Source organism: Botrytis porri (genome assembly GCF_014898465.1).
Source record: "Botrytis porri strain MUCL 3234 chromosome Unknown BPOR_005, whole genome shotgun sequence".
Taxonomy (NCBI): Eukaryota; Fungi; Ascomycota; class Leotiomycetes; order Helotiales; family Sclerotiniaceae; genus Botrytis; species Botrytis porri.
In genome coordinates this window covers 1,510,789-1,535,652 of record NW_024066079.1, presented here as the reverse complement: position 1 = coordinate 1,535,652, position 24,864 = coordinate 1,510,789, and the positions used below count along the sequence as shown (strand labels likewise).

The window sequence follows — 24,864 nt, the reverse complement described above, 5'->3', positions numbered from 1 at the left end:
AAATGTCGGGATATCATTATTTGCACAACTATTGTAGCTTTAGAACCAGTAGGAGTGCTCCAGGCTCTTGTCGTGAACATTTGATATGTATTTCATTTCTCTCTCTCTCTTCAATCGACAATGCTTGGTTTTAAGACTGCATGATGGTGCCTATTTAGAAACCTCGCTGCAAAAACCTCCCAGAACACTCGGCTTTATCATAGAGATTAGCTAATGAAGCATTGGAACTCTGATGAATTGATCCTTTAAATCTCGACCTTGTCCTCGATAATCTTATCCATCATCATACTCAATGGCCCTTTCTTAACCATCAAACTAAGTACTTCATAGAGCGCATCTGCCGCTGCCATGGTAGTGTGTTCCGCATTCGTATCATACGCTGGGGCTACTTCGACAATATCTGCAGCAATCAAGTTGATACCCTCCAATCCTCTTAAGATGGTTCTCAGTTCTCTAGTAGACCATCCTCCTGTTTCCGGAGTTCCTGTTGCAGGAGCAACTTTTAGGAGATTAGCATTTGGGCTTATAGGACAAGGGCCAATGATTGATAGGCTGACTTACAGGCAGGGTCAAGGGTATCGATATCAATAGATAGGTAAACAGGTCTTTCAAGTCCGACACGCTCTCGGATTTTCTTGATGATACCATCCATACCAATCGTGTCGATTTCTCTCGCTTCAACAATTTCAAAACCGCAGTACCCATCATTCTCATAGTCGCTGGGACCACTCAGAGTAGTTCTGATACCAGCATGGATATTTGTATCATTTGCAAGCAAACCCTCTTGTGCAGCATGGTAGAAGTAAGTACCATGATTGATGGAAGCAACTTTCGATGGACTTCCACCAAATACCTTTGGTTTCCAGGTATCAAGATGGGAATCAAAATGGATGACGGAAACGGGACCATATGCCCGGTTGATGGAGCGGAGGAGAGGGAGAGTAATTGTATGATCTCCACCTAAGGTGATAACTCTTGGGAGAGTTTTGCCATTTTTGGCAGGTCCAAGTTTCTTGGCATCGGTTGCGGGGGCACGCGAGAGAATAGAGTTATGGCCTTCTTCAATTTGATGAAGGGCCCACGTATTATCGTAGCTAAGATGAAGTCTGTTTTAACGACATAATTATAGTAATTGGTGAATAGGCAGACATACGATGTGACAGGAATATCTCCACAGTCAATTACTGTTGCCCAACTATTGAAAGGGTTGGTGGCTAGAGGAACATTGTATCCTCCACTGGGTAAAACGAACATGTGAGTCTACGCATATCTAGAGACGTATACTAGCAAACATCTCAAAGGTATACGTACTAAAGATTCAAACGTCTTGAGCCTTGTCTAATCCCCGATGGACCGAATCGAGCTCCCGGTCGATAGGAAGTTCCGGTGTCAAATGGAGCTCCTGCAAGCAAATCAGTATGCATACGATTCCTCGAGACATTGAAACCTTGCAAGGAGTCAAGACGTACCAATAAACGCAATGTCATATTTCACATCATCTGTTGCTAAGCATGGAGAATATGGCAATCTACCAAAGGTTGAGATGCCCGAAAACACCGAATCGGCCTGATTTTTATTAGCTAGCTCTCAGAGATTGCCTCCCGTGGAACATACTTGAGTTCCTCCATCTCCCGGTAAAGTGTTATACCAAAGTGATTTGTGTGGTCCAGCAATTGGAAGTTGATTTTCATGGTCGCCATGCGCCAGTGCACTTGCACATAATGCAGCAACAGTGAGGATGTTAGTCAACATTATGAGTGATAAAAGTTCACAATTGATAAGAATGAGAAGAAAATAGGAAATTCAGAGGCTTCCATGAGTTTTTATAGACATTTTGCGCTGGCGAAAACTCCAATGCCTTGTAGATCAACACATCAATTATCATAGACCAATTGGCCTGATGCCTATGTATGGCCTTATCCCGTCAAGGGTCGGTAGATAAATGCTAATCAATCGCATAATGGTTATCTTGCCGGCAACATACATGATAGCAATCATGAATAATGAAAATCAGTGCTGATGGATAATGCTTTCATATTCTCGTTAGGTAAACCGGCGCCAGCGGCCAGCCAGAGCAAATGATGGCTGGATGAAGAGCATGTGGAATCTAGAAGATGGTTCCCATGGAAATCTGCATGATGCAAAGATAAACGATTTTGGTGTAACTGTGATAGGAAGTCCATCGTAGATTGTGATGCGGTGAATAACAGAATGAAGTCTTGATTAATTGGATAGAGCTCCTTCGATGTGGAAAGAATTTGTATAGATCATGAAGATCACAACGTTCGGTTTCAAGGTACCTAGGTAGACAAAACCGTGTTATCGGATTATTGTAGTGAGGTAATAGATAGAGAATGATAAGAAAGTTGGAGCTTTATCACAAGGAGGGGTAAGAAATCCCCAGAAAGCGGCATTTGGGTTTGGGGTAGAGGGCCTGAGGCACCAAGGTATGCGCCTGCATTTCCTTGAAATATCGACAGGAATTGCATATGTGCTCTCTGTGATATATTTTCACGTTCTGTTGAGGAAACAAATCGATGAACAAACTTACATTACGTAATCAATCGTTTAAACAATTGATAGAATATATAGCAAAAGATTCTGAAAGGAGTACCGGAGTGCAAAAACAAGGCGAGCAGTCGTCAACCACTAGGTGGACGATTAATAATACTACAAGGAGAGAAGCCTTCATATCATGATAATTGGACTGGTAAATGATACGATGCAAGATCATATAAGTTATTAAAAGCAGCATCAAGTTATTAAGTAATCCAAGTGACGTACGCTGTACTTCTGCTAATGATACACGTGGTGCACTCGGTACGCGAGATTCTGCGGCTGACTCCGTTTCTGGGCCGGTCCTTTTGGCTCAAGTCAATGGGAAGCGAACCATGTTTGAGCTTTTTCTGCACCTCAACGGCGCTGTCTGTCTGATTGTCTGATTGTCTGTATGTCCGTCTGTCCAGCTGGACAATGAGAACCTTTGACCCAAATAGATACGTGGGCAACCATTACTTAATTTTTGCCCTTCTCTTTTTCATGATTGAAATCGTGTAGAGCAATTTAATGAAACATTCTTGTAAACGGAGATGAAGATATAATCGACGATTTTAGTTGAAATCTTGGTGAGCTTATCTACCCAGGTAGGTAGTAGACAGATCGATCATCGTTCATCTGAAGGGGGAGGAATTTTATACTTCCTTGGAAGCGGGCTAGAAGGCCAACGGATCAATTACAAGCGAGGGGTAAAAGTATGTTAGTCCTACCCAAGTATATATAGCCCAAGCAAAGAAGGTTCAACATTAATAAAAGGCAAAACTTTCATACCAGCCATCTTTTTTCCTTTTCCTTTTGCTCCTTATCCTTCTCCCGAATAGATTTGAGCGTGAAGCTTTCCGTAGGGAGACATGATGCAATGCGTAAGGAAGTCAGAAAAAGAGCTTCGTAAAAAAAATCTTGTTTAGCCATTAAATTCCCTTCCTATCACATAAACTGAATTCTTTGCATCAATATGCATGATGGATCTTTATTCGTCAATCTAGAATTGGTGGTCGGTTGCATATGAATGCACGAGGGTATATCGTCCTTCTTCGTCCTTTGGAAAAAATAAATAATGCTTGTTTTCGTATGGCATCTTGATACTTTGATTCGTTGATTGAAAAGAATGACGGCTTGCAATGATTCATAAAGGAAGTATCGCCATATTATATTGTATGGGGATAACCTGGAAGAGAAGAAGAAAAAAGGCCAAGTTGTTGTACAGACCTGCTTATACCCAACGCTTGATGTACACCTGTACTCTGTACTTACTAGATGTAGTCTGTATGTAGTGAAGTGAATCACTTCTGCCGTTGGCTTTGACAGTTGGAGATACACAATTACGGTGCAGGCAGGATTCAGACCTCACTCTCACTCAGTGCAGCACGCACGTACTAGAATCCCCCACCCTGCCAACCAATTGACGCGCTGAAGGACCTCAAGTAGCTACCCAAAACTTTATCACGATTCAGTAATTCACGAGGATTCGCGACATCCTGCGTATCTGACATACCGGGTACTCATACATGCCAGGTAGTACTCTGGATACTTACACTCTCACACACACACACACACACACACACACACAAACACACATCTACAGCAATAAACACTGCGACGTAAGAAATCTTGGGAACATGATAAAGTTGACGAATAATATCTCGCTCCTTCACTTCTCCACTTCTCCATTCATCCATCTAGAATCGGACAACGTTGACTGTTTCGATTTCTGCTTCTTTTCCTCTTCTTGTTAGGCACCTCGCATTGCCATCTGTCATTGATTCAATTCGAACGTTTACTTTTCTGCACCTAAACACACACGCAGCTATCCACTCCGCTCCACTCCATCCATTCCTTTTGCCTTTCTCGATATTATACTGTTACCCTCGAATCCATTACATATTCACTTCTATCAGTCCCAAATGCACTCAACATCTCAGAGTGTATGATTGTTTCAATTGGATTGGAGAATTGAAAGCTTGCCTTCCCATCAGAGAGGGCTTCGTGGAGCATAATCTGACCCATAATCCGCAACTTACAACCTGCAATCTGTACTGGATTCGAATCTTGGTCCCAAGTGTATCACCAATATCCAATAAAATCTACACATCTTTTGATCCTCTTCAGTCGAGACTGGATCGACACGATTTTACGAATTTCCTTTTTCTCCATTCAATCATCAATTTCTCGCGTTTTTAATCAAGTGTACCACAATAATAATTCACCTCCATCACCCACCATTACCACCACTACCACCACTACCACCACTACCACCACTACCACCACTACCACCATTCACATCTCTCACCACCCAGCCTAATTTATGCCATCTGCCAACTTGCGATACTGCACGAAGCCGTTACCACAAGGACTACCTTTATGCAACTTACCGAACCTTCTCGCTATGAGAACAATAATCTGTTGAAATAAGAATAAACTCGAAAACTAACACAAGCTTTTCCCGGAATTATTTTCTTTTCAAGAGGCCCCATTTTTATTCAACTTTATGCTCATCACACAGACGACGAACTGGCTCAGGATGCCGTCCCGGGAGCTGGGAAGCTCTTCTGAAGCTCCAAACAGCGCTCAAAGTGTTGGAACAACTTTATTGAAAAGGCATAAAATCCTACCTCATCCAAGAGAAGTCCGTCCTTCCGATTTGTCGTCTCAATCACAAACATTCAAAGCTCGCGATAGAAGTGCAGAAGCAGAATCAACGCCGTCACAAAATTCCGAGAATACAAATCCGCGTATGTTGAAGCATACTTCGAAAAGGATTGGCGCTCCCCTACTTCCGCCAACTCCACCAGCGCATTCGCGACAATCATCTGGCACTAGCAGTATTCTTGTTATACCTGCGCCAAATTCCGAGGTCCAGTCTGTGAAAGAATCTAGTGTAGAATCAAAACCCACCACGCCAACAATTCAAAAAAGTCCACCCACTCCCGATGTCACACCTCCACGCGCAATGCCACCATTGGCATTCCGTCCAGCATTAGCAAACTCGCGGTATCCCTCTTCGCGAACAGATTCCTTCAGAACAGCGCGGGAAATTTTATATTCGTCAGACGAGGACGAAACATCCACAGTTCGACCACGAATCCCCTCTGCAAACCCATCAGAGGCAGCAGTATTACAAATTCCACGTAAAGAAATTGGGCTGGGCTTGGGTTTAGAATCCGACAACGAGGGTTCTGCGACACCAAAGGCAAAGGAACTATCATTATTAGAGCAAGAATTTAGCGGTTTTGATGGAGAATGGGCTACCTCTCAAGGAGAAATAAGCGAAGTGGAACGGGAATGGGATGATAATCTCATGAGGAATGTAGTAGTTAGGAAACGCAGAGAGAGGAATGCGAGCTTTGACGAAGGAGGTGCGAACGACGAAGTAGGGGAAGATCATTTGATTTCACCGACAGAAGCCACGAAGATTGTTCGAAGATTACCTTTACAAGAGGACTTTGAAAGCCGCCGGCTGGAGGAAGATAAGGTGGAGCCTACGTCAAAAGGTGGCACATGGCCTAGAGTACGGAAAGACACCACAGAATCTCCCGCATTATCAGATACAAGAAGATTTTCTACTATGTCTGGTCGCTCAACCACATCTACAGTCGTTGAAGCGTTTGTCGTTGATGTGCCGCCCTCCCGAATGAGAACCCTCCGCCATACCAAAAAGCAGATTGGGTTGAGGGATTTTAGTTCAACTGAATCAACGATAAGCTCCGCAACACCATCTGAGAAATCGAGTGAACGACATCATCGTCTATTGCACAAAGCCGATCGAATACCTGAACGACACAATGGAAGTTCGGCATCGAATGCTACCCCTAGCATCGCTTCGAGTCACAAATCGCGCAGAAAGATCATACGTGAGGGTGGAGTACCTGTTGTGGTCATTCCAGATCGCATGTCTTCGGCAAAGTCCTCTAAACCTCCATCTCTACGTTCAACAAGTAGTCGACAAACTAAAAGGAGTAACTCCCTAAAGTCGGCTCCTTTGTCACAATCTTCGAGAACTAATGAGCCTGGATATTTTGATATCATGCGACCCACCAACAAACGTACAATGTCAGAATCTGCAGGATCGAGTAACTCTGTACATACTATCGATTATCCTCCAAGTATCCCAACTCGAAGATCTTCACTTTCCGCTCCAACGAGCCGAAACACTTCGAGAGCTGGTTCATTGACTGCGGAGAGTCTCAAAGCTCACAATATGCTTCAGGAAAAACATTCTTTAAAGATAGAAATAGTAGAAGCGTCAAAGCCTATTGTCTCGGAGAAAGAGATTGACCCACAACATGCTCGTTCAAGCATAGATCATAATCGATTAAGTATTGATCATCCTGACGAACGTCAATTTCATGCACGGCGATCTACACAAGCTACACCATTTTCACAAGCGTCATATGAAACAGCAGGTACTGCAGCAACAACCGCTGAAATTTCGCAGGCTATGGCAGTGTCGATGGTGCCACATCAAAACAAGTCATGGACAATGATACATGGGGAATCCGAGCCATCACCTCCCACTTTGAGACGATTGATTACACAGCCAACTGTTGAGGTGAATGGTGAAGCTAATAACGGTCCTACAACTCCTCAAAATCTACATACAATGGATGGAGTTATCTCACCGTTGCGAAATCCTCGGGCCCCGCCTGAACCACCGGCGATCAAATTTATTCCTCCAACTCCATCTGATATGTCGCCTGGAGCAGCAGAAGAACGTCAATTAGGGTTTGACTTCGATACTCGAATGGACGAAGATGATGATGATCGACCATCATCGTCAGACAAATTCAGACGTAACTTCTCTCTTCGTCGTGCTTTTACCAACCGACGTTATTCAGACGTTGTAATACCAGAAACTGGTTTGTTAAAACGCACATTTTCACTGAGTGGTCGTCGCAAAGATATTTCAACCCAAACCTCGAAACCAGAGGCGAATCCTTCTACACTTTATCCATCAGTTCTCGATCAGCCCGCTGATGATAGCAAGTTACACCCATTCTGGAGACCGGCAAATTTCTGGGACGATCTAGAAGAGAATGATAACGATTCAGGTGACGAGGAAGATTATTTCCCTGAATATCACAGTCCAGGGAATAGACGTGTGATATCAAAACGTGGCCTTGGTGGGAAATTAAAACGTACATTTGCGATCCTCCCGTTATCTTATGGTGATGAGGATTACATTCAAGCCCCGTTAGATCGAAAGACAATGCGAAGGTCTCCTAGTGGCAATGCTTTAAGAGTTGTAAAGCAAAGAAGCAATAACACATTAAGACGAGAGGCAGACCAGAGAGTTCTTCGTGAAGCCAAGCCTGGAGAGTTCGGTCATGGCTTCAAAGAGGGGAATGGTGGTCGCATTCACACAATTCCTGGATTAGGTTTAAGGATTGAATATGTGGGTTTGAAAGGACTAGGGAAAAAACTCAGTGAAAGAAGAAGAGAACAGAGAAATGCAAAGTTGCGAGCCACTATCAGTGGGCCCCGGGGATTGAGAAACGGGGTTGATGAGGTCTTGGAATCAAGAAGCGCAGAGTCACACAATTTGATTTGAAAAGGCAGAGAAGTGAATGACGCAGTATGAGGATGGATATACCCGGTGGGATTAACGATTGAATGACTTGATAGAATTGGGCGAACGAAAATACCGGCGCATCTGGACAATTTCTTGGACAACGTGGGATTACCACCACATATGGATGAAAGCAACAAATTTACGACCAACACATGTATTATGAAGGAAAGATTTGATGATTTTTTTTGCCAGCTTTTACTTTTGCTTTTCTACATGTACTATTCTATTCTGTATCTGCTGTGTGTTCATTTTTCTTCGCGATGCGTTTCCTCTCCATGTTCCTTTTCAACGATGATGCATCAAGCAGGCTTGGATGTTTCGTCTGTTATCTCTTTCTTATGAGTTGATTGGCGATCGAATGGATAAAGTTATGGATGATGGATACTCTAGGACCACTTCGTTCTTTGGATGGCTGATGATAAAAGATTTACTCCATTGTTTTCAACTTGGTACTTTTCTAGTCAAGTTTTTCTATTTATGCTCAAGCTCATAGTCTGCTTTTGTTTTACTCCTATTTTAACGATGGAAGCATCTCTTGAATTCAGAAATCTGTTATCTTTCATGGTAGGTACAGCTATAAGTAAAAAATGAAGGTGGTGTCTTTACATATGCTGGCTGGAGGTAGGAGATATTGGTCGGGCGTGGTATCAAAATCTTTGATGGAGGGGTAAAACGAACGAGTTGTGGTTGGAAGAGGTTTGAATGAGCTACGTGATGAGAGATGCATGTGCAAATGTTATGACTCAAAATTAAAATCCTTAGATTATGAAATGGAATGAATACATAAAATAATATACAAAATTTATTGATCAAATTGAGGCTTGAAATGTGAATGTCACAAGATTTGAAGCGAAAATTCAACGACACTCATGCTAGTGAGAGCTAGCGGCTGCATTCCGCGAAATAGTTTCTCCACCTCTTTAAAAATTATCTCGCAAAAGCTCAGCTTAAGAAAATGAACAACATAAAAGTTTACACCACACATTCAAAGAAGCTTCACTGCACATACACAATCCTGTAATTCATTGTGCTGTTTCATTGGATGCATTATCAATGGTCAACTAATCGCAAATTTATATCTTGAGAAACGAAATAAACCTCTCGGGCCAGAATCAACGAATTGATCGGTGTATCGCATCATTGATTCTACATCGAGGCGCACCTTGCTGTCGCATAGGTTAATCTTTTGAAGAGCTGATTATACGAGAGGAGGAAAGAAAGAAGCACAATCAAAATGGTTCAAGGCGCACTCAAATCGACAAAGAGCGCATTGGCGGGCGGGAATCGATCGAATGGGGCGGGGAAAAAAGCGGCGTTGGGTCCGAAGAAGGGACAGAGAGTTATCAAGGCGAAGAAGGACGGGTTGAGGAGGAGTGAGGTTTTGAGGAAGGTTGGTTGTTTCTTTTGTTGTTTTCTTGGTTGGTGGGGAGAGAAGGAGGGAAGAGGGGAAGAGAAGATAGAGGGGGGAAAAGGAGAAATATGATGACGCACTTACATATGCATGGCTTTCCTAGTGGTCTCCTCGAAAGAGTTGAGACTTCTTTGACGAGTTTAAGTACCTGTCTGATTTCTACACTAATGATTGTTGCTTCAAAGATGCAACGATATTGGGAGGTGGAGAGAAAAAAGATCTCAAAAGATATCGGGAAAGAATCTCAGCTAACCAGTTTTCTCTTGATAGAAACATTCAGCAGGTCTCACAGCCATGACGGAAAAGACACTCGGTGCGAAAGCTGGTCATCTGGAGTTGTTGGGAGTAGGAAAGAAGAGTAAAGGGAAGGATGGGAAGAACGCTGGAGAGACCAAGGGGAAGGGAAATGCGGGTGCAACGATTCATGGGGGAGAGAAGGGAGGAACCAGGAAATTTGGTTAGAGAGTCGTGGTGCCGTATTGAGGAAAGGACAGAGGACGATGATGGGATTGAGAATGAACGAGGATTTTATTTAATTAATATTGGTATGGATTTTGATCGGCGCTTTTGGGGGGGTATTGGCGTATGAGGGGTAGCGATGGGCTAGGGTCATGAAACGTGGGATTGGAGATGTATTCAAATCATGAAGGTTTATACATACATGTTTATGCACGGATTGAAAGAGAGATCAGATATATCTCATGAATACACATATACATCGTAATGAAAGGCAGGCTTTACTTCTTCCCAGGAATATGTATAATGTGTCACTCAAAGCCTATCTACTTTGAAGAAATACATTCGCTTTTCTTTGCTGCATTATAGCAATACAACATGATAGCGCGTGGACGAAATGATTTGGAGGGGTCAATAATCAAGATTGCCACTACTAGATGAATATGGAGATGGAGATGGAGATGGAGTGGGGATGAAATAAAATGCAATGGCGTGCTGTAAATCCTAGATTGGTAAACCAATAGTTATGATGACTAGCTATTAAGTCTGTTGGAGAGAGGGTTTGCATTATGAAACGGATTGAAAGTTGGGATGTTGAGGCAGGAGGAGGATAACGAAGATTATGATGATGGTAATGGTGATTCATTGGGAGAGAGTTGTTGTGAGGGGTTGAGATGAGTTGTGGTGGGATGGGTTGTGATATGGGATAGGAGCGTGAATATTCAAGTAATGAGTGTATTCATTCAGAGGAGGGAGGTGTATAGGCTAAATGATCTTTTAGAGGAGGGGAAGGGGTGGATCTCGTTTAATAAGGGGGCGGAGTGAAATTAGGAACCAGTAGCTTTTTTATTTCTTTGTCGGTTATGGAGTTGAGTGTCTAATCACTTTCGTCTTTATGGATTTCTATGAATCTCTTGGTATCTTTGGGATGTGAATAGGAACACGAATATGATGGGTAAAGTGAATATGGATTCAAGATGAACTGAAGCTCGCTTTGGTGTGAATTAGAGAAGGAGATATGAATACGTAGGTAAACTCAGTTGATTCCTGTACCAAAATATTTGTATTAGAACATATTCACGGGAATTCAGGTGAAACTGACACAGTACAGTACATCTGAATATGTACTCGATATCATAATCCCCCCAACAAGGTAGATCATACTCCCAGCACCCAAATCATCACGAAACGGATATACTATACCCCCATATCCCTATACACGGTCCGCTAAATATGAATAAGAACCATGATATCAAGAATATGAATCAACACATTCCAAACTTAGTACAGTGCCGAATTCACCACATCACCATCAACATATGCATCCTAATCACAAATACATTTCCACCCAATCACCTAATCACCCAGTCTCATACCGTACCGCACCAAGAAGACCACAAGGTAGGGAATTGGAGATATAAAAGTCCTTCAATTTCCTCCTTTCAATACTTTCAACCCTCCTCCATCACATTCCAAGAATCTTTTCAACAATCCACATTCAAATCCCAAATCTTCAGGAAAATATATCAGAAAATCAAAAATGACAATCCACAACCCAAACCCAAACCCAAACCCCGCACAAAATATCTACAATGCACCCACAAACCCCCAATACGCAATTCAGAGCGGTAATCGTAATCGTATATGTACGATTCCGGTTCTGTTGAGTCAAGGACAAGGTCAGCTTCAGGGATCTGCGGGTACGGGAGGTACGGGAGGTACAGGAGGAGGACAGACGGGAAGTGTGCAGAATGGTAATGGTGGTGGTAGTGGAGGTATTGTGTCGGATTCGGGAGGTAGGAGTGCGAGTGCGAGGGCGGCTTCGGGACAGAGTGCTGCGAGGGGGGGGAAGTCAGGGTCGAAATATGACTACTGGAGGTGGAGGTGGTGGAAGCGGAAATAGGAGTGGAGCGAGGGCTTCTCAGCATGTGAGTGCATCGGGAATGCATGCTCAGGCTCAAGGTCAAGGTCAAGGTCGAGCTCAACATCTACAAACTCCAGTTAATTATGTGCATCCTCTTGTTCATCCGCAAGCTCATCGTCCGCAAGCTCATCATCCTCAACCTCATCATCCTCAAATTCATCATCCTCAACCTCATCATCCACACCCCCATAACAGAATAAACTACATCCATCCTCTTGTCGGTGATATCTTCGGTCCACACGCACCCCATATTCCTCGCGCAGGAGGTCTATTATCTCAACTCTCTCCCTACGTTCCTCGCACAAATCTCGGTGGAAATAGACCTATTTATGGACCGCCAATGCAAGGACTAGGTCTACCGCATCCATTTGGGTATCCTCAGATGGGAAATATGAATCCACGAGGAATGGGAATGGGAATGGGGCTTGGAAATGGAAATGGAATTGGGGTGATGAATGTGATTGACTATGGGTGGGATAGTAGATGGGATGCGGGGAGTGGTGGAGATAGGGGATGTGGAGGTGGAAGTGGTCTAAGAGGTGGTAGGGGTAGGAGAAGAAGATAAGGTGGAGTTTGAGGAGGGGGTGTGTGAAGGGACTGTGGTGTTATGCTGGGGAGTCTGGTGAAGATGGAGTTGATGTTGGCAATCGGGAAATTGTGATAATGGAGAAGTTGGCGTTGGGGAAACGCGGGTTGATGGGTGTGATGGTCCAACATTTTTAAGGTTATGGAGTTTAGCTTACAAGATGGTTTGATGTTTCTTCTCTGAAAGTTTCTGTGGAGTCTCTTGTTGTGAGTCTGATAGTGATTGTGCGTCTTGCTGTTCGTTGGTCAAGTTTGCATCTTTGTCTGGTTGTTCTACCTTGAAGTGGATCTTGTTCTTTTGGTTCGGCTGAGGTTGCGCTTAGGAGAAGAATAATTTAACGTGGAGAAGGCTACGTCGCTAGGGACCAGCCAAATATTCATATTTAACATGATTAGACCTGAGTTGCGATTCAGTCTGATATATCAAAAAGCTCAGACGAGATACATGAAATGCCAATTTAAGATTTATGAATGATATCCACACGAGTAAAGCATGAATATGAATGATTAATTGATCATCGTCCAATATCCTTGAACATTGCATGAATTCTGAAGGCAAGCGAAAGCCACAGACCATGAATATTTTGCAAGCAGAATGGAGAAGATATCTCTGCCTAGCGCGGAATCATTGAGAATAGGATAAAATTTCTGGATTCGACTGAATGTATGCAAGACCAGTACTTATAGCTTGCGAGCAGCCAAGAGAAATTCGTGACCATCACGTAGACGCATTTCACAACTTTTGGATCTCGAACTGCTCCAAAGTGCAATACAAATGTCACGGTAGATGATCTTGAGATTGTACTGTATTTATTCTGATAACCGCTTCCAACATCCAACGCTGAAGTATTGATCTATTACGCACAATAAACTGAAAGCAAAAGGGAAAATACATGAGGAACAAAGAAGTTAAGAGATATTCAGTGTAACGACAGTGTCAACGGAAACTGATGAATATTCGAACAATATGAAGCTTTGTGTTATATCAGACGGTACACTGAAGTGTGATGATATAAGGAAGAGGAGGCTCGCTCAGCCCGGGCTCAGTAGATAGCAAGCCTTCTGGAACGGGATTCGATATTTCCCGAACTTTGCAGTTTTTACAACTCTTTCTATTTCTATCTTGTCCGTTGTATGGTCGAATCCAACTGCGAAGTATTGCCAGCCAATTGGGCATGTTATTGTTCGGTGACTTATCTAGAAATACCGAGTTAACACCAAGCTCATTCGAAACACTATGGGGTTAATGGGGAGCAGTGACTTACGATCTTGATTTCTACCATTTTGGTGTCGCTCGGACTGCGATGGACCATATGGCGAACGTCCAGGAGCGTAGTAAACATCAGACTGATTTTGTGGTGTTGATGAAGTTGGCACTTGAGATGACAGCGGAGTTGAAACCGATACTGTTGAATGGGGTCTATGTAATGTGCTTGGGAACACATCAGAAGCATAATTGCTAGCATGTAGCCCCAATCTATCCATTAGTCTATAATAAGATCCCTCGTCCAACCTGTATTCTGAAGCTGATGTGTTATGACCTCCAAAGGCTTTGAATCTATCTACTGTCTGAACATAGACGTGTGGCAAGCGTAGTTTGGAGTGTTTTGCCAGTTCTATGAGTCTATGATGAGGGCTTCTGACGAGCTGCATCGATCGTTCTCTCGTCCCAAGGATTGGGATTGTCAAGCCAATAACGGGACCGAAATCTGGCAGGATGTGATATGCCATTGCCGGGAGGAAAGTAGTGACCGATAGGCGAGTACTGTGTACCCTCTTGATCAGGACGAATTGGGTTACCAGTCATCTAGTAAGCATTAATAAATGAAAGAAGATTGTTGAGGGATTAAGGGCTACCAACTGCGACATAGAGAATCCTATCACCGTTTTTTCGGAGGACAATGATGGGATGTTTTTGGCCTGTAATATCCTGGCGACAATTCGATGGACACCTGCCCAGATCTGGGTGCAGGTCTCGGTGATCCGATAATCTGTTCCATTCGCATGTAATTCCTGGAAATTTCTTTTGAACGTCATGGCGAGGGCGAAGGATACAACCTACGTGGATATCTTCTGCGCATAAAGACATTGCGACGGGACAGAAAAAGTTGGAGCCAAAGGTTGCACAAACTGAAGGATAGACGACCTTGAAGAGATGTATGGACTTAATGATAATAAGCTAGGCACCTTATATAAGACGATTGTGAAGTTGAGTTGGGAGATTGAGAACTTGTCGTGGCCCTTCTTATACATCAACAGTCATGGCTGGCGCCCAACAAGGTGAATCAATTCAATAGCGATTGCGATATCATGACTTCAATGATGGATGTGTTGCACACTTGTGCTTGCACTTTTCTAGAAATACTTTGTTGTATTAAACATAACTGAAATGCAAATAAAGGAATTGTTTTGATCGAACACATGGAGCACCCACCACCACCGCCAACAAGTCTAAGAAGATCAATGAATCTCGTTTCATAGAATATTGGAACGCATTGAGATGAGAACTATCTAGAATGGCCTTGGAGTGGTTTTGATTCACGTATAGATCATGTCTTGGGCGGTTCTTTGAAGAAAATAATAATTCGAAAGTCGCAAGTCGCAAGTTCAGAAAGACAAACCTAGAACTTAGCACAGCAAGAACCTAAATTTAGCCGGTGACGAACCATGACCTCAGAGAACCATCTGTGGTTCATTTCAATCATCACCACAAACAGAAATATAAGAGCAACACCAAGAAATCATTCCATTTTTGAAAGTTCATCGCAATTGAGATCAGTCAACTTTCTTACTTATTCGGATGATAATATCTGACGCAACAATCCCAATACTCACCACAACGGCAAACAGAAAGTTTGAGATTCTACAGCAAGCAAGCCAAACAAAAGGGATCAAACCAAGTTGCTGGTATGACAGACCACCATATCTCCGCTATTCATTCATCGAATGAAGACTATGAATTACCTCTTCGACCTGTCAAATTCCCTCTTATTCTTCCTGCCCATGCACCCCATTTTCCCGATCAAGGATGGTCCACCATATCTTTCTCGCCCACAGACCCTTTCCACATTTCATCTCAGAAGCTTCTGCAAGCAAGTAAATCCTTCTTTGATCTTCCGCTTGAGTACAAGTCTCAGTTTCTTACTGGGAAGGGTACTGAGGAAGGATGGAATCGTGTGGAAGGCGAGAAGGAATTTATCACTCTACGTGAGATCAATACCACACCTCCCGAATTGTTGGAAACTGTGAAAGAATTCTGGGATATTACTGGGGATGTTTTGAACAAGATATTGGGCGAAATTGCTAGTAGCTTGGGCATGAAGAAAGAGTTGCTCACAAGGTATTCTGAGCCATGTCTCAAGCTCCATCATGAAAAAACAGCAACTATGATCAGATTGTTCAGGTATGAAAGTAATGGAATAGAAGGGAAGGTCGTTTCAGAGCGTATGTCATCGTTATCTCATTCGAAACAAAAGTATCAAGAAGCTAACTTTGTTAGCACATCGTGACCTCGGTCTCTTGAGTCTATCAATCAGTGATGCTCCTGGTCTGGAAGTTTTGGACATGCAATCCAAAAAGTCGTTCGCAATTGAACGATCATTCGAGGGGAGAGATATAGGAACTTTACTCGTGGGGAGGGAGCTAAATTTCTTAAGCAATAACAGATATCAGGCTGGCGGCCACTCAGTTCGTATGTATTCAAAAACTGTGACCAGGCACGAGCCAGATGAAAAGGAGAATGAAGATAAACGAGAGATGTCGGCAAGGAAATATTATAGATACTCGATAGTTTTTGTACTTCGGGGTCATGAAGATGTGTCCATTGATACGGATGAATTAAGAACACCGATTACGGGACGATGGAAGAAGCCAATGAAGGGATTGAAGATGGAGAATCTATATCGGCGCTTCATGAGTAAACATGTCAATATTAATGTGGAAATGGAGGAGAGGCAAAAGCAGAAGGAGCGGTTGCATGAGAAGAAGGCGAACATGATGAAAGGTCAATAAGGCGAAGATCATCATTTGAGGGTTTGTAGAGACGCGTTTACAAAACATGATGAGATGATGATACTCATAAGGGTAACTGAGGTCATGCAATTGACTGGAATAGTGCTCGAGCTACTGGAGAACTGAACATTACACTTTCAGGAGAGACAATTTTTGTACAATGTAGTACAGCAACTTCACTATTTAACTCGGTCCACAAGAAGGATATCGCTACAATGAGATTCGAAGTTGTTTACACAACATAATTTCGGAATGTAGTTCTCTAGAGTCATAATTCGTTGTAGGATTGGGCCGAGTCTGCACACAAATACTTACCAGAAGTTGTTCACGAGCTAGTCAAGACGTATTAATCCCAATAAAACGCATTCTAGGGGTTCCTGTCGCTGCGCTCTGCGGAAAAGGCGGTGATTAGAACAAGAATGAGTAGAAAGGTAGGTGAGCTGGGGCAGGTCAAAACAAGCGGGGGGGGGGGGGGGGGGGGGAAATGGCGGGAAAAGCGGATCTATTTCTAAGGATGTAGAAGCTGACTAAGTAGGTTACCCCTCATTCCACTCGGCTTGTGCTTCCCCAGCTTTTTCCAATCAAGGCAATCATCAGCTTCGTGCTACTACTCGAGCGAGTACAGGATTCCCGAAACACTTCGTTTTCTCTCTAGCTAGGTTCGCAAGACTAACCAGGCTGAGGTTGTACTCTTCATACACATACCCGCCATTCTCATCTTAATCATGCAAAGAGAGTTGCTTCCTCTTCTACCTCATTACACTGCAAGCTAGATCCAGAGTACCGGGAATTTGAGGATGACAATGGTGAGCAACCTTTGATGAAAACCCCCGATATCTACCAGTCGTTATTAACATGAATGTCATCCACGTGTAGTCTGACAATAATCCGCCAATAGTCAAATTCACAACAGGAGTTAGTGATCGTGTTCAACTTGGACAAGGGACAACCTTTTTGCTCGGGAAGAAGGATCCATCAGTACAGCATCTCATCGACCACGTCCTCGAACACGGCTATGTTATCCTCCCTAACATATTCACGCCCGAGCAAGTAGAGATAGCAAATTCCGAAGTGGCACGACTTGAAACACTTGACGCTGGGCCTGCTGCAATTGCTGGTCGAAACTATTTTGAGGGTTTCAAGACTGGAAGAGTATATGCTCTCGCAGACAAATCCAGAGCGTTTGACCAGTTTCCAATACACCCCACTGTTTTGGCATTGAACGATTACTTCCTCCAACCTAATTATTTAATTACTAGTCTGCATACTGTGGTGATCTATCCTGGACAAACTGCGCAGGCTATACATTGTGATGATGGATTGATCGCACTGCCAAGACCAAGGCCATTGATCGGTGTTGTATGTTATGCTTAGGCTCTTTTCTACATTGTATGAATCGGGAAGGAAAGGCTCACAACCTGAATAGGGCACCATGGTTTCATTCGATGATTTCACTGCCGACAACGGTGCAACTACTGTAATTCCAGGGTCGCATTTATGGTCGGACGACCGTATACCAACCCGAGAAGAAATGATTCCGGTAATAATGCCAGCAGGCAGCATGGTCTATTTTCTCAATACTCTTTGGCATTCGGGTGGAGCGAATACCTCAAATAGAGCTCGGCGCAGTATTACAGTTCAGTATTGTCAACCCTGGATACGGACATTTGAAAATATGACAATTGCGATGGGCTGGGATGATTTAGACAAGGTTCCAGAGGAACTCTTGAGATTGATGGGATTCTCTACGCATGATTTCATGGGCTATGTAGATGGTCGTTCGCCCCGAGCCGGCGTGGAGATGCGAAAGAAGAGAATGATTGAGCGAGCTCTCAAGGAGAGAGATGAACAGCGTGGCTCGAAACTCTAGAGCTCCACTGAATTACCGCAGTTATATGTTGTGACATCGGTCATTGGTCTCCTGGCGATTTGCTATATGCTTTGATTGCGAATTTTGACGTTCGTGCGACCCTGCCATCACAGATGAGCATCTATCACGATCGCTATAGACAAACTCTCCTATTTTATTATTACTGAACTTTGTCTTTTTCACAATCTCTTTAATTTCCTTTCAACGAATATTATTTGAAGTTCCGTAGGTAGCGTGTAAGTTAGAGCGATGCAAGTTTTTGCTAATCAACAATCAAGACCAAGTATGTTGAAGACTGGTTGTATCTCGATTGAAGTTCAGGGTCTTGTGATATATTTGGCTTTGAAAATTCACTAGAAATCTCGAGTATTTCTCCTTGAAACATCATAGCATCATGACTGTGATCAATCATCGTTACACCCAAGCCTGCTCCTCTTTCATGAAATAGTGTTACATTGTTTTGCGCCAAATGTCACTCGGTCATACTTTCCATTCATTTCTCGTCTTTATCTGTACGTCTGAAACACGGCAATCCGCATACATCAAACTCGGTGACTGTCTTGGGATACTTGGGAAGATTGAGAACTTCGTAGTGTTTAATTATACAACCCTCCGGATGTTAAACTTTACAAGTGTTGAGCTTTAATATGGTTTTGATTTCCACAATTCCAAGCTGCCTTTTGCGAATTCGTAAGTCTTGGCTCGGTATATGGAATTTAAGATAAGCTACTGAATATATCTTCATAATGTGTAGTGATCACTAATGCTGCCTCAGAATCCTTAACTGTCTGATGCGTATTGCTTATCAGTCTCTGTAATGGAACGTGACTTGGTAGAGACAATGCTAATGTACTAAAGGGGTGACCAAGCGAGAGGTTTTGTTCCAAGTTCCCATGGTTTAGATTCAACAACAAAATCTGTCTTCGCCGACCCAAAAGATATTATTTTCGAAAGAGGTGCAATGCAATATGGATTCAAAAATCCTTGTACAATATCTAATATTTATATCATACAACAGTCTCTAATATGAAAGTTTAGGGCTAGCGAAATTGAACTCAACGATAAGAGCTTTCAGCTCCTTTGACGTGGTCAATATGATCTAGAGGTACTTACTTGCTTTTGAGGATTGTGGAAATCATTAACTAATAAGGAATAATAAAACTATAGCTTTGAATATAAGATCGATGCCGATTTGGTTGAATTGTAAGAGTACCAAGCTATTTGGGCCTCGGCGACGGGTGAAATATGTGAATAATGAAGATGTATAAAACTGAACTTGATACTTGGGCATATATAACTAAAGGGAATATTAAAATATTGAAAGACAGTGGAGTCCAGAATTGTGGAGTGTTGTACATCAGTCATATCCTTATCGATGCACGTCAGACGAAGTTTTGCCGAATGGAGAAAGGGCGAGCTACCTATTAAATACACATGGCGTCTTTTCAACCCCTCATTTTACCCCGCATAGAGAGCTAGCTACTCGGACATCCGACTTAAACTTGAACATGATATTGAAATACAACACAATCTTGAGCAACTTTGAGGAATAACACATCGATCCAATTCCCCTGGCGCCTTAAACGAGTCCAGAATCATACAGAGGACTTTACTGCTTAGGCATAAATTACATTCAATCAGTCAAACTACTAAACACCAAAACCTGGCTAGTATGTCGACCGAACAACGAGACCCCCTTCCAAATGGTCTTCCAAATCTTCAACGTCTCATAACAACCACCGATCCAAATGGCAAAGCCATTCTCGAACCCAGCATATCTCCCAAATCCGTCTGGCAACCAATCCAAAACAACGACATGGCTTTTTTCCTCGCATACACTACCCATCAATTCCCAGCCTCCCTTTCCCATGCCCCCTCATCCCAAAACTTCACATCCACTACACCCATCGACATAGCTTCCTACACATCAGATCTCTCTTCACCCCCCGGTCTCTCCATCTCTACAGGAACCGTCGTTCGCTTTGTGGATTTTGCGCCGGGTTACACATGTCCAATGCATAAAACTGTGAGTTTGGATTATGGGGTTGTGTTGGAGGGAACGATTGAACTGGTGTTGGATTCGGGAGAGAAGAAAATTATGCAGAGGGGTGATGTTTGTGTTCAGCGGGCGACAAATCATGCTTGGAGAAATGCGACGGAGGGGGAGGGTTGGGCGAGAATGATGTTTGTGCTGACGGCTGTGGAGAAGGGGGTTGGGATTGAGGAGGCGGGGATTGATGGTATGAAGGAGTTGAGGAAGAGTACTTAAGTGATACAGGTTATGAATGTCTACCCTTGGGGAATTTGTTGCATTTCTTTCGTGCCTGGAGACGAAGATTATTGAATGGCAAGAATGAGACTGGTCTAACTAACATCAACCATTAGATACAGTTCCATGAAATAATTTCAGATGTTGCAGAATCCATGTATTTGCGCTTCAGTCAATGAAGAAACAGCAGTATCATAAACCTTGATTTCTCAAGTGAGCTGAAAGCCGAGAACTCATATATGTCTGGTTTCCAAGATCTTTCTCATTCTCCATGCTCCTCTCACCATTCATTCCTTATGCAGCTCTCCTCTCTTTTCCACTGATCAAGTAAACACCCGCTCTAACATCCACCAACGGATCACCACTAACATCAATACCCTCTACCCTGGGTACCGGATCAAAAATAATATGTTTCTGCTCTTTCTCATTTTCCTCCAATAATCCCTCAACCCTAACCCGTCCCAATTCCACAACCTTTCTCTCTTCCGGCCAATGCACCGTCGCATCATCCGTCACATCTCCCTCCTCCGCAATCTGCACTTCCAATTTAAACTCCGTCGCACCCTTTTCCAATCTCGCTTTAATCTCTTCCGTTAGATAATTCTCCCCTAAACTCTTTTTCTGCTCCTCACTCGCAATCTCCACACCCTCCACAGGAACAATCCTATATCTCACAAAAGTTTCCTTCCCATCCGAAGCAATAAACTTAAAAGCATTAACCCCCCAATAATTCTCCCTCGCCCAACTCGTCGGCGCCGGCTTCGGCGCCGTAACAAAAGCCAACGCCTTCGGATGCGCATCGAGGAATTTCTCAATCGGTTTCGGACTCTCGACTCCCTCTCCACTACTCGCTGCAGCTTTTAGGAATTCGAGAAATTCATCCCCGGTACGCGTCGGGAAAAAAGGTGTGGAGTGCGCAACGATATCCGTATGTTTATGTTTCTCGACATCGAGAATAAAACGGATGGCGATACCGCGGGGATCTGCGTTGGCATCGAAATCGGGGATCGAGGGGATCCCGGTGGAGTTGGAGAAGCGGATCCAGATGGGGGTGCTGGGGGAGGTGAAGTGAGGAGCGCTGGAGAGTGTGCGTGCCGTTGGAGTGGGGATGAAGGTTCCGGTTAGGAGGAGTCCTTTTGCGTGGGCTGGAGGGAGTTAGCTAGGGATTCGGTTGGGGAATGGATAGGTGATGAGGTGGGTGGGTGGTTTACCGGGGCGTTTGCCGGCATGTTTGCCAAACATGGATTGGAGTTGATGGACTAGTTCTTCACTTGTTTTGACGACTGCGGGGTCGGATGGGACAGGCATGGTTGCGATTTATTAACTTTCTGATAAATTTATTTGTTTTTCGATATAACTTTGAGGATTGGTGGTATTGACTGTTTTGCAAATGGAATAAGATTCGAAAGTGAGTTTCAGGTAGGGACAAAGGATTCCTCCTACACTTTATACGTTTGCATCTCCCTCTCGAGTGAATACCACGCCGCAAAATCCCAAATCCTTCTAGGAATGTTGATGTGTTAACACAATTCATGATGTGTTTTGATTCTGGAATTTGGAATAACCCCTCTATCCGGGACCCGAATACTAGCTGTCATTGGACGACGTTGTACAATTGAGGTTGATTGTTTATCAGTAAGTTGTTAGTGGTTCACCTTTCGTGTAGGAATACCATGAATAACCAATTAAATACGTTTGGCGTGCGGTATGATGATTAGTTAATATAAAGGTGGCGGCTTACTGGATCCAACTGTTGGTATCACATATCATATCACATCTCGTGTACGCGGGTCCCGTTCACGCTAGCGCTCGCGAGAAGTTGTCAAATGCTTGAATTAAAACTGCTAAATATTGGATTACTCATTATATAAGATGCAATTTGGGTAAGAGATTATGAACATATTCAGTCGTGTTTACTTCCGGGTTCCGAACTTCCAATCACTTCCGTTCGATTGTTTAGAGTGTGATTTTGATGGTGGATGCGACGCTGGGTACACCTGCAGAAGTCATGGCCCAGAACATCCAGTATCCTGGGAGCGCAATTCCTGCATCATTTGGGATGGTAAACGTGTAAGTGTTGTTGCCACTTGCTGTAATAGGCGTGAGTGCAATGCGTCGCTGATCGGTGTTAACAGTGTGAGTCGCTGATCCAAATCGAGTGATTGAGAAATTGGTTACAGCGGTGTTGGTTACGATTGTGAGTGTTCCACCGATGGCAACAGTAGGAGTGGCTAAGGAGATAACGGGTCTCGTTGCGGCGGTTCCATCGGCGTTGAAAAGATATGCTGGACTGTATATTTGTGCATCGGCATGGTTTGTGGCACAGCTTGATCCACAAAGTCCTCCGCCTCCTGTGAAAACTCTTCCATCAAGCATTAAAAGAGCCATACTGTGGTATGTTCTTGCGATATCATGCGGAGGTAAGATTGTAAAATTTTGTGTTGTAGGATCCCACAATTCTGGTGTCAATACTGCATCTGTGTCTGTGAATGGAACTGCATATGGTTGGCCTCCTACCACAAAGATCTTCCCGTTTGGTAGTACAACACCGTTTGCGAAAGATCGTTTGTATGTCATTGATGTCAGAGCTTGGACTGTAGGCTTCACATTAGGATTTCCGATTGTGATCAGATGAACACTGTTAGTCGCAGCCGAATTCTGATAGCTAGGAGATCCACCGGCCGTGAAGATTTTTCCGGCGACTGCATCATACATGACTGCATTTCCACACATGGAGTCTGTATCGGAAGCGCGAAGGCCTGCAGCGACTTGAGATCCAGTACCAGTCGTTCCGTACCAGTTCATTGCTTTACTCGGACCAGCTTGGAATACAGATCCATTCTTCCAAGCAAATAGCCATGCATGATTATCAGTACGAAAGGCCCCTTGTGCATCAGCAGTCAGCATTGGTTTGACTGGGCAGCCTGATAGTAGGGACCATGTGTTGGTGCTTGGATCATAAATCTCTCCATTCTTTCCACCATAGCCACCACTCCAAGATCCGCCGATGTTGAAGACCTTTCCTGTTGATGTTGTAGTGGTCGATTGGTAGCCGCGAGGAAGTTTCATAACGGGTCCTGCTACCCACTGATCGGTAGTAGAGTCATAAATGCTCGTCTTATTTGCAGTATCTCCTCCTGTGACAATGGCGCGTCCATCAAACATCAAAGACATACCGGGGCAGAACATATCATGCTGCGTGTTAGAAACATTCGCTGAAGATATGGCACCGGTTGCAGGATTGTACACTGCTGAAATAGTGTAGCCATGTAAACCTATTTGAAAAGCCAGAGGACTGTATGCTGCATAAGTCCATATGTTTCCTGTGGAATACTCTATAAAACCAGCAACTGGAACAAGTGGCATATTAATCACTGGACCCCATTCTCCCACGCCCCCAACAGCAGTAGGAGCGACTGAGAAACCGAATTCTGCTGCGTTAGTCCAACTACCACGATTTCCAGCTTCGGTGGTAGCATTTAAGCGGAAATATCGAGCTTGTGTATTTTGAAACCCTACAGTCTTCTTGGTAGCGTCGTCTTGGAAAGTGGAAGTCGCAACTGTTGACCAAGTCTCGTTATCTGTACTGACAGCCAATGAGTAGGCACCGATGTTTCCATTGCGTTTACCATCCTGCCTTGGTGTATAGGTAAATGCATTGAGAACTTGTGCAGAGCCTGTGTCAAGATAGATGATGTGTGGCAAGGGAACAAGAACAGGGCTGTATTCGCTGTGCCAGAATGTGCTGGAGTTTCCATCAACAGCATATGAAGCTGGATTTGTAGCTTGGGAACTCGATACCCCAATGCTCATTGCTGCTTGCACAGTCTGCGTCACTGGCAGCAAGAGAAAAGACCATAGTGCGAGCATATTGGTGCTCGGAAGGTACAGTGCAATATTTTTGAGGACAAGACCTTATAGAATGTGAGTATGATCCACGTTGTGTCGTTGATATTGGGTAAATGACGTACAATGAAGTTACTCAAGTAAAACAGCCTGATTTGAAACTCCAAGATCATCATTCCCGTTCTTTAATAGTAGGATGAAGCGGGGAAGTGAAATAAGCTTACCTCCGCATTTTGAAGGCGATGAGATAGATATCTGGGGCCCCTGCAACGGCGGCGTTGCCCGCATTAGCTTATCGATATGGGGTTTTCAGAACCCCCATTTTTATCCCGTATGAAAATTCAATATTTTCAGATTCCCATGTCTG

The 24,864-nt window shown here is 43.6% G+C and overlaps 11 protein-coding genes across 11 annotated transcripts; 6 read left to right on the top strand and 5 right to left on the bottom strand.

The window, feature by feature from the left end:
- Nucleotides 1-245: 245 nt before the first annotated feature.
- Nucleotides 246-1,752, bottom strand: EAF01_004144 (uncharacterized protein; the record flags this gene model as incomplete). The annotated part of the gene is made up of 6 exons (XM_038912398.1): nucleotides 246-499; nucleotides 562-1,094; nucleotides 1,154-1,237; nucleotides 1,312-1,402; nucleotides 1,470-1,566; nucleotides 1,615-1,752. The coding sequence occupies 6 exons, from the start codon at nucleotides 1,750-1,752 to the stop codon at nucleotides 246-248; spliced, it is 1,197 nt and encodes a 398-aa protein (XP_038772082.1).
- A 3,016-nt stretch (nucleotides 1,753-4,768) lies between these two features.
- EAF01_004143 (uncharacterized protein) lies at nucleotides 4,769-5,030 on the bottom strand (the record flags this gene model as incomplete). Its single annotated transcript, XM_038912397.1, has 3 exons — nucleotides 4,769-4,884; nucleotides 4,929-4,956; nucleotides 4,989-5,030. The coding sequence occupies 3 exons, from the start codon at nucleotides 5,028-5,030 to the stop codon at nucleotides 4,769-4,771; spliced, it is 186 nt and encodes a 61-aa protein (XP_038772081.1).
- A 47-nt stretch (nucleotides 5,031-5,077) lies between these two features.
- On the top strand, nucleotides 5,078-8,104 carry EAF01_004142 (uncharacterized protein; the record flags this gene model as incomplete). The annotated part of the gene is made up of 1 exon (XM_038912396.1): nucleotides 5,078-8,104. The coding sequence occupies one exon, from the start codon at nucleotides 5,078-5,080 to the stop codon at nucleotides 8,102-8,104; it is 3,027 nt and encodes a 1,008-aa protein (XP_038772080.1).
- A 1,255-nt stretch (nucleotides 8,105-9,359) lies between these two features.
- On the top strand, nucleotides 9,360-9,998 carry EAF01_004141 (uncharacterized protein; the record flags this gene model as incomplete). Its single annotated transcript, XM_038912395.1, has 2 exons — nucleotides 9,360-9,515; nucleotides 9,807-9,998. 2 exons carry the CDS (start codon nucleotides 9,360-9,362, stop codon nucleotides 9,996-9,998), a joined length of 348 nt encoding a protein of 115 aa, XP_038772079.1.
- Nucleotides 9,999-11,857: 1,859 nt separating this feature from the next.
- EAF01_004140 (uncharacterized protein) lies at nucleotides 11,858-12,481 on the top strand (the record flags this gene model as incomplete). The annotated part of the gene is made up of 1 exon (XM_038912394.1): nucleotides 11,858-12,481. One exon carries the CDS (start codon nucleotides 11,858-11,860, stop codon nucleotides 12,479-12,481), a length of 624 nt encoding a protein of 207 aa, XP_038772078.1.
- Nucleotides 12,482-13,486: 1,005 nt separating this feature from the next.
- EAF01_004139 (uncharacterized protein) lies at nucleotides 13,487-14,232 on the bottom strand (the record flags this gene model as incomplete). The annotated part of the gene is made up of 2 exons (XM_038912393.1): nucleotides 13,487-13,698; nucleotides 13,767-14,232. The coding sequence occupies 2 exons, from the start codon at nucleotides 14,230-14,232 to the stop codon at nucleotides 13,487-13,489; spliced, it is 678 nt and encodes a 225-aa protein (XP_038772077.1).
- A 1,178-nt stretch (nucleotides 14,233-15,410) lies between these two features.
- Nucleotides 15,411-16,512, top strand: EAF01_004138 (uncharacterized protein; the record flags this gene model as incomplete). The annotated part of the gene is made up of 2 exons (XM_038912392.1): nucleotides 15,411-15,945; nucleotides 16,001-16,512. The coding sequence occupies 2 exons, from the start codon at nucleotides 15,411-15,413 to the stop codon at nucleotides 16,510-16,512; spliced, it is 1,047 nt and encodes a 348-aa protein (XP_038772076.1).
- Nucleotides 16,513-17,309: 797 nt separating this feature from the next.
- EAF01_004137 (uncharacterized protein) lies at nucleotides 17,310-18,382 on the top strand (the record flags this gene model as incomplete). The annotated part of the gene is made up of 3 exons (XM_038912391.1): nucleotides 17,310-17,318; nucleotides 17,389-17,871; nucleotides 17,939-18,382. 3 exons carry the CDS (start codon nucleotides 17,310-17,312, stop codon nucleotides 18,380-18,382), a joined length of 936 nt encoding a protein of 311 aa, XP_038772075.1.
- Nucleotides 18,383-20,054: 1,672 nt separating this feature from the next.
- Nucleotides 20,055-20,651, top strand: EAF01_004136 (uncharacterized protein; the record flags this gene model as incomplete). The annotated part of the gene is made up of 1 exon (XM_038912390.1): nucleotides 20,055-20,651. One exon carries the CDS (start codon nucleotides 20,055-20,057, stop codon nucleotides 20,649-20,651), a length of 597 nt encoding a protein of 198 aa, XP_038772074.1.
- Nucleotides 20,652-20,809: 158 nt separating this feature from the next.
- On the bottom strand, nucleotides 20,810-22,271 carry EAF01_004135 (uncharacterized protein). Its single transcript, XM_038912389.1, has 2 exons — nucleotides 21,863-22,271; nucleotides 20,810-21,796 (listed from the first exon to the last, which is right to left on the bottom strand). The coding sequence occupies exons 1-2, from the start codon at nucleotides 21,957-21,959 to the stop codon at nucleotides 20,946-20,948; spliced, it is 948 nt and encodes a 315-aa protein (XP_038772073.1). The 5' UTR covers nucleotides 21,960-22,271; the 3' UTR covers nucleotides 20,810-20,945.
- Nucleotides 22,272-22,607: 336 nt separating this feature from the next.
- Nucleotides 22,608-24,521, bottom strand: EAF01_004134 (uncharacterized protein; the record flags this gene model as incomplete). The annotated part of the gene is made up of 1 exon (XM_038912388.1): nucleotides 22,608-24,521. The coding sequence occupies one exon, from the start codon at nucleotides 24,519-24,521 to the stop codon at nucleotides 22,608-22,610; it is 1,914 nt and encodes a 637-aa protein (XP_038772072.1).
- Between the last annotated feature and the right edge of the window lie 343 nt (nucleotides 24,522-24,864).

What these genes read in the sequence shown, in the direction of transcription:
- EAF01_004135 (XM_038912389.1), bottom strand. Translation starts at nt 21,959, where the DNA reads ATGCCTGTCCCATCCGACCCCGCAGTCGTCAAAACAAGTGAAGAACTA. An exon ending in ACATGCCGGCAAACGCCCCG is followed by an intron (nt 21,797 to 21,862) that starts GTAAACCACCCA and finishes AACTCCCTCCAG; the next exon opens with CCCACGCAAAAGGACTCCTC.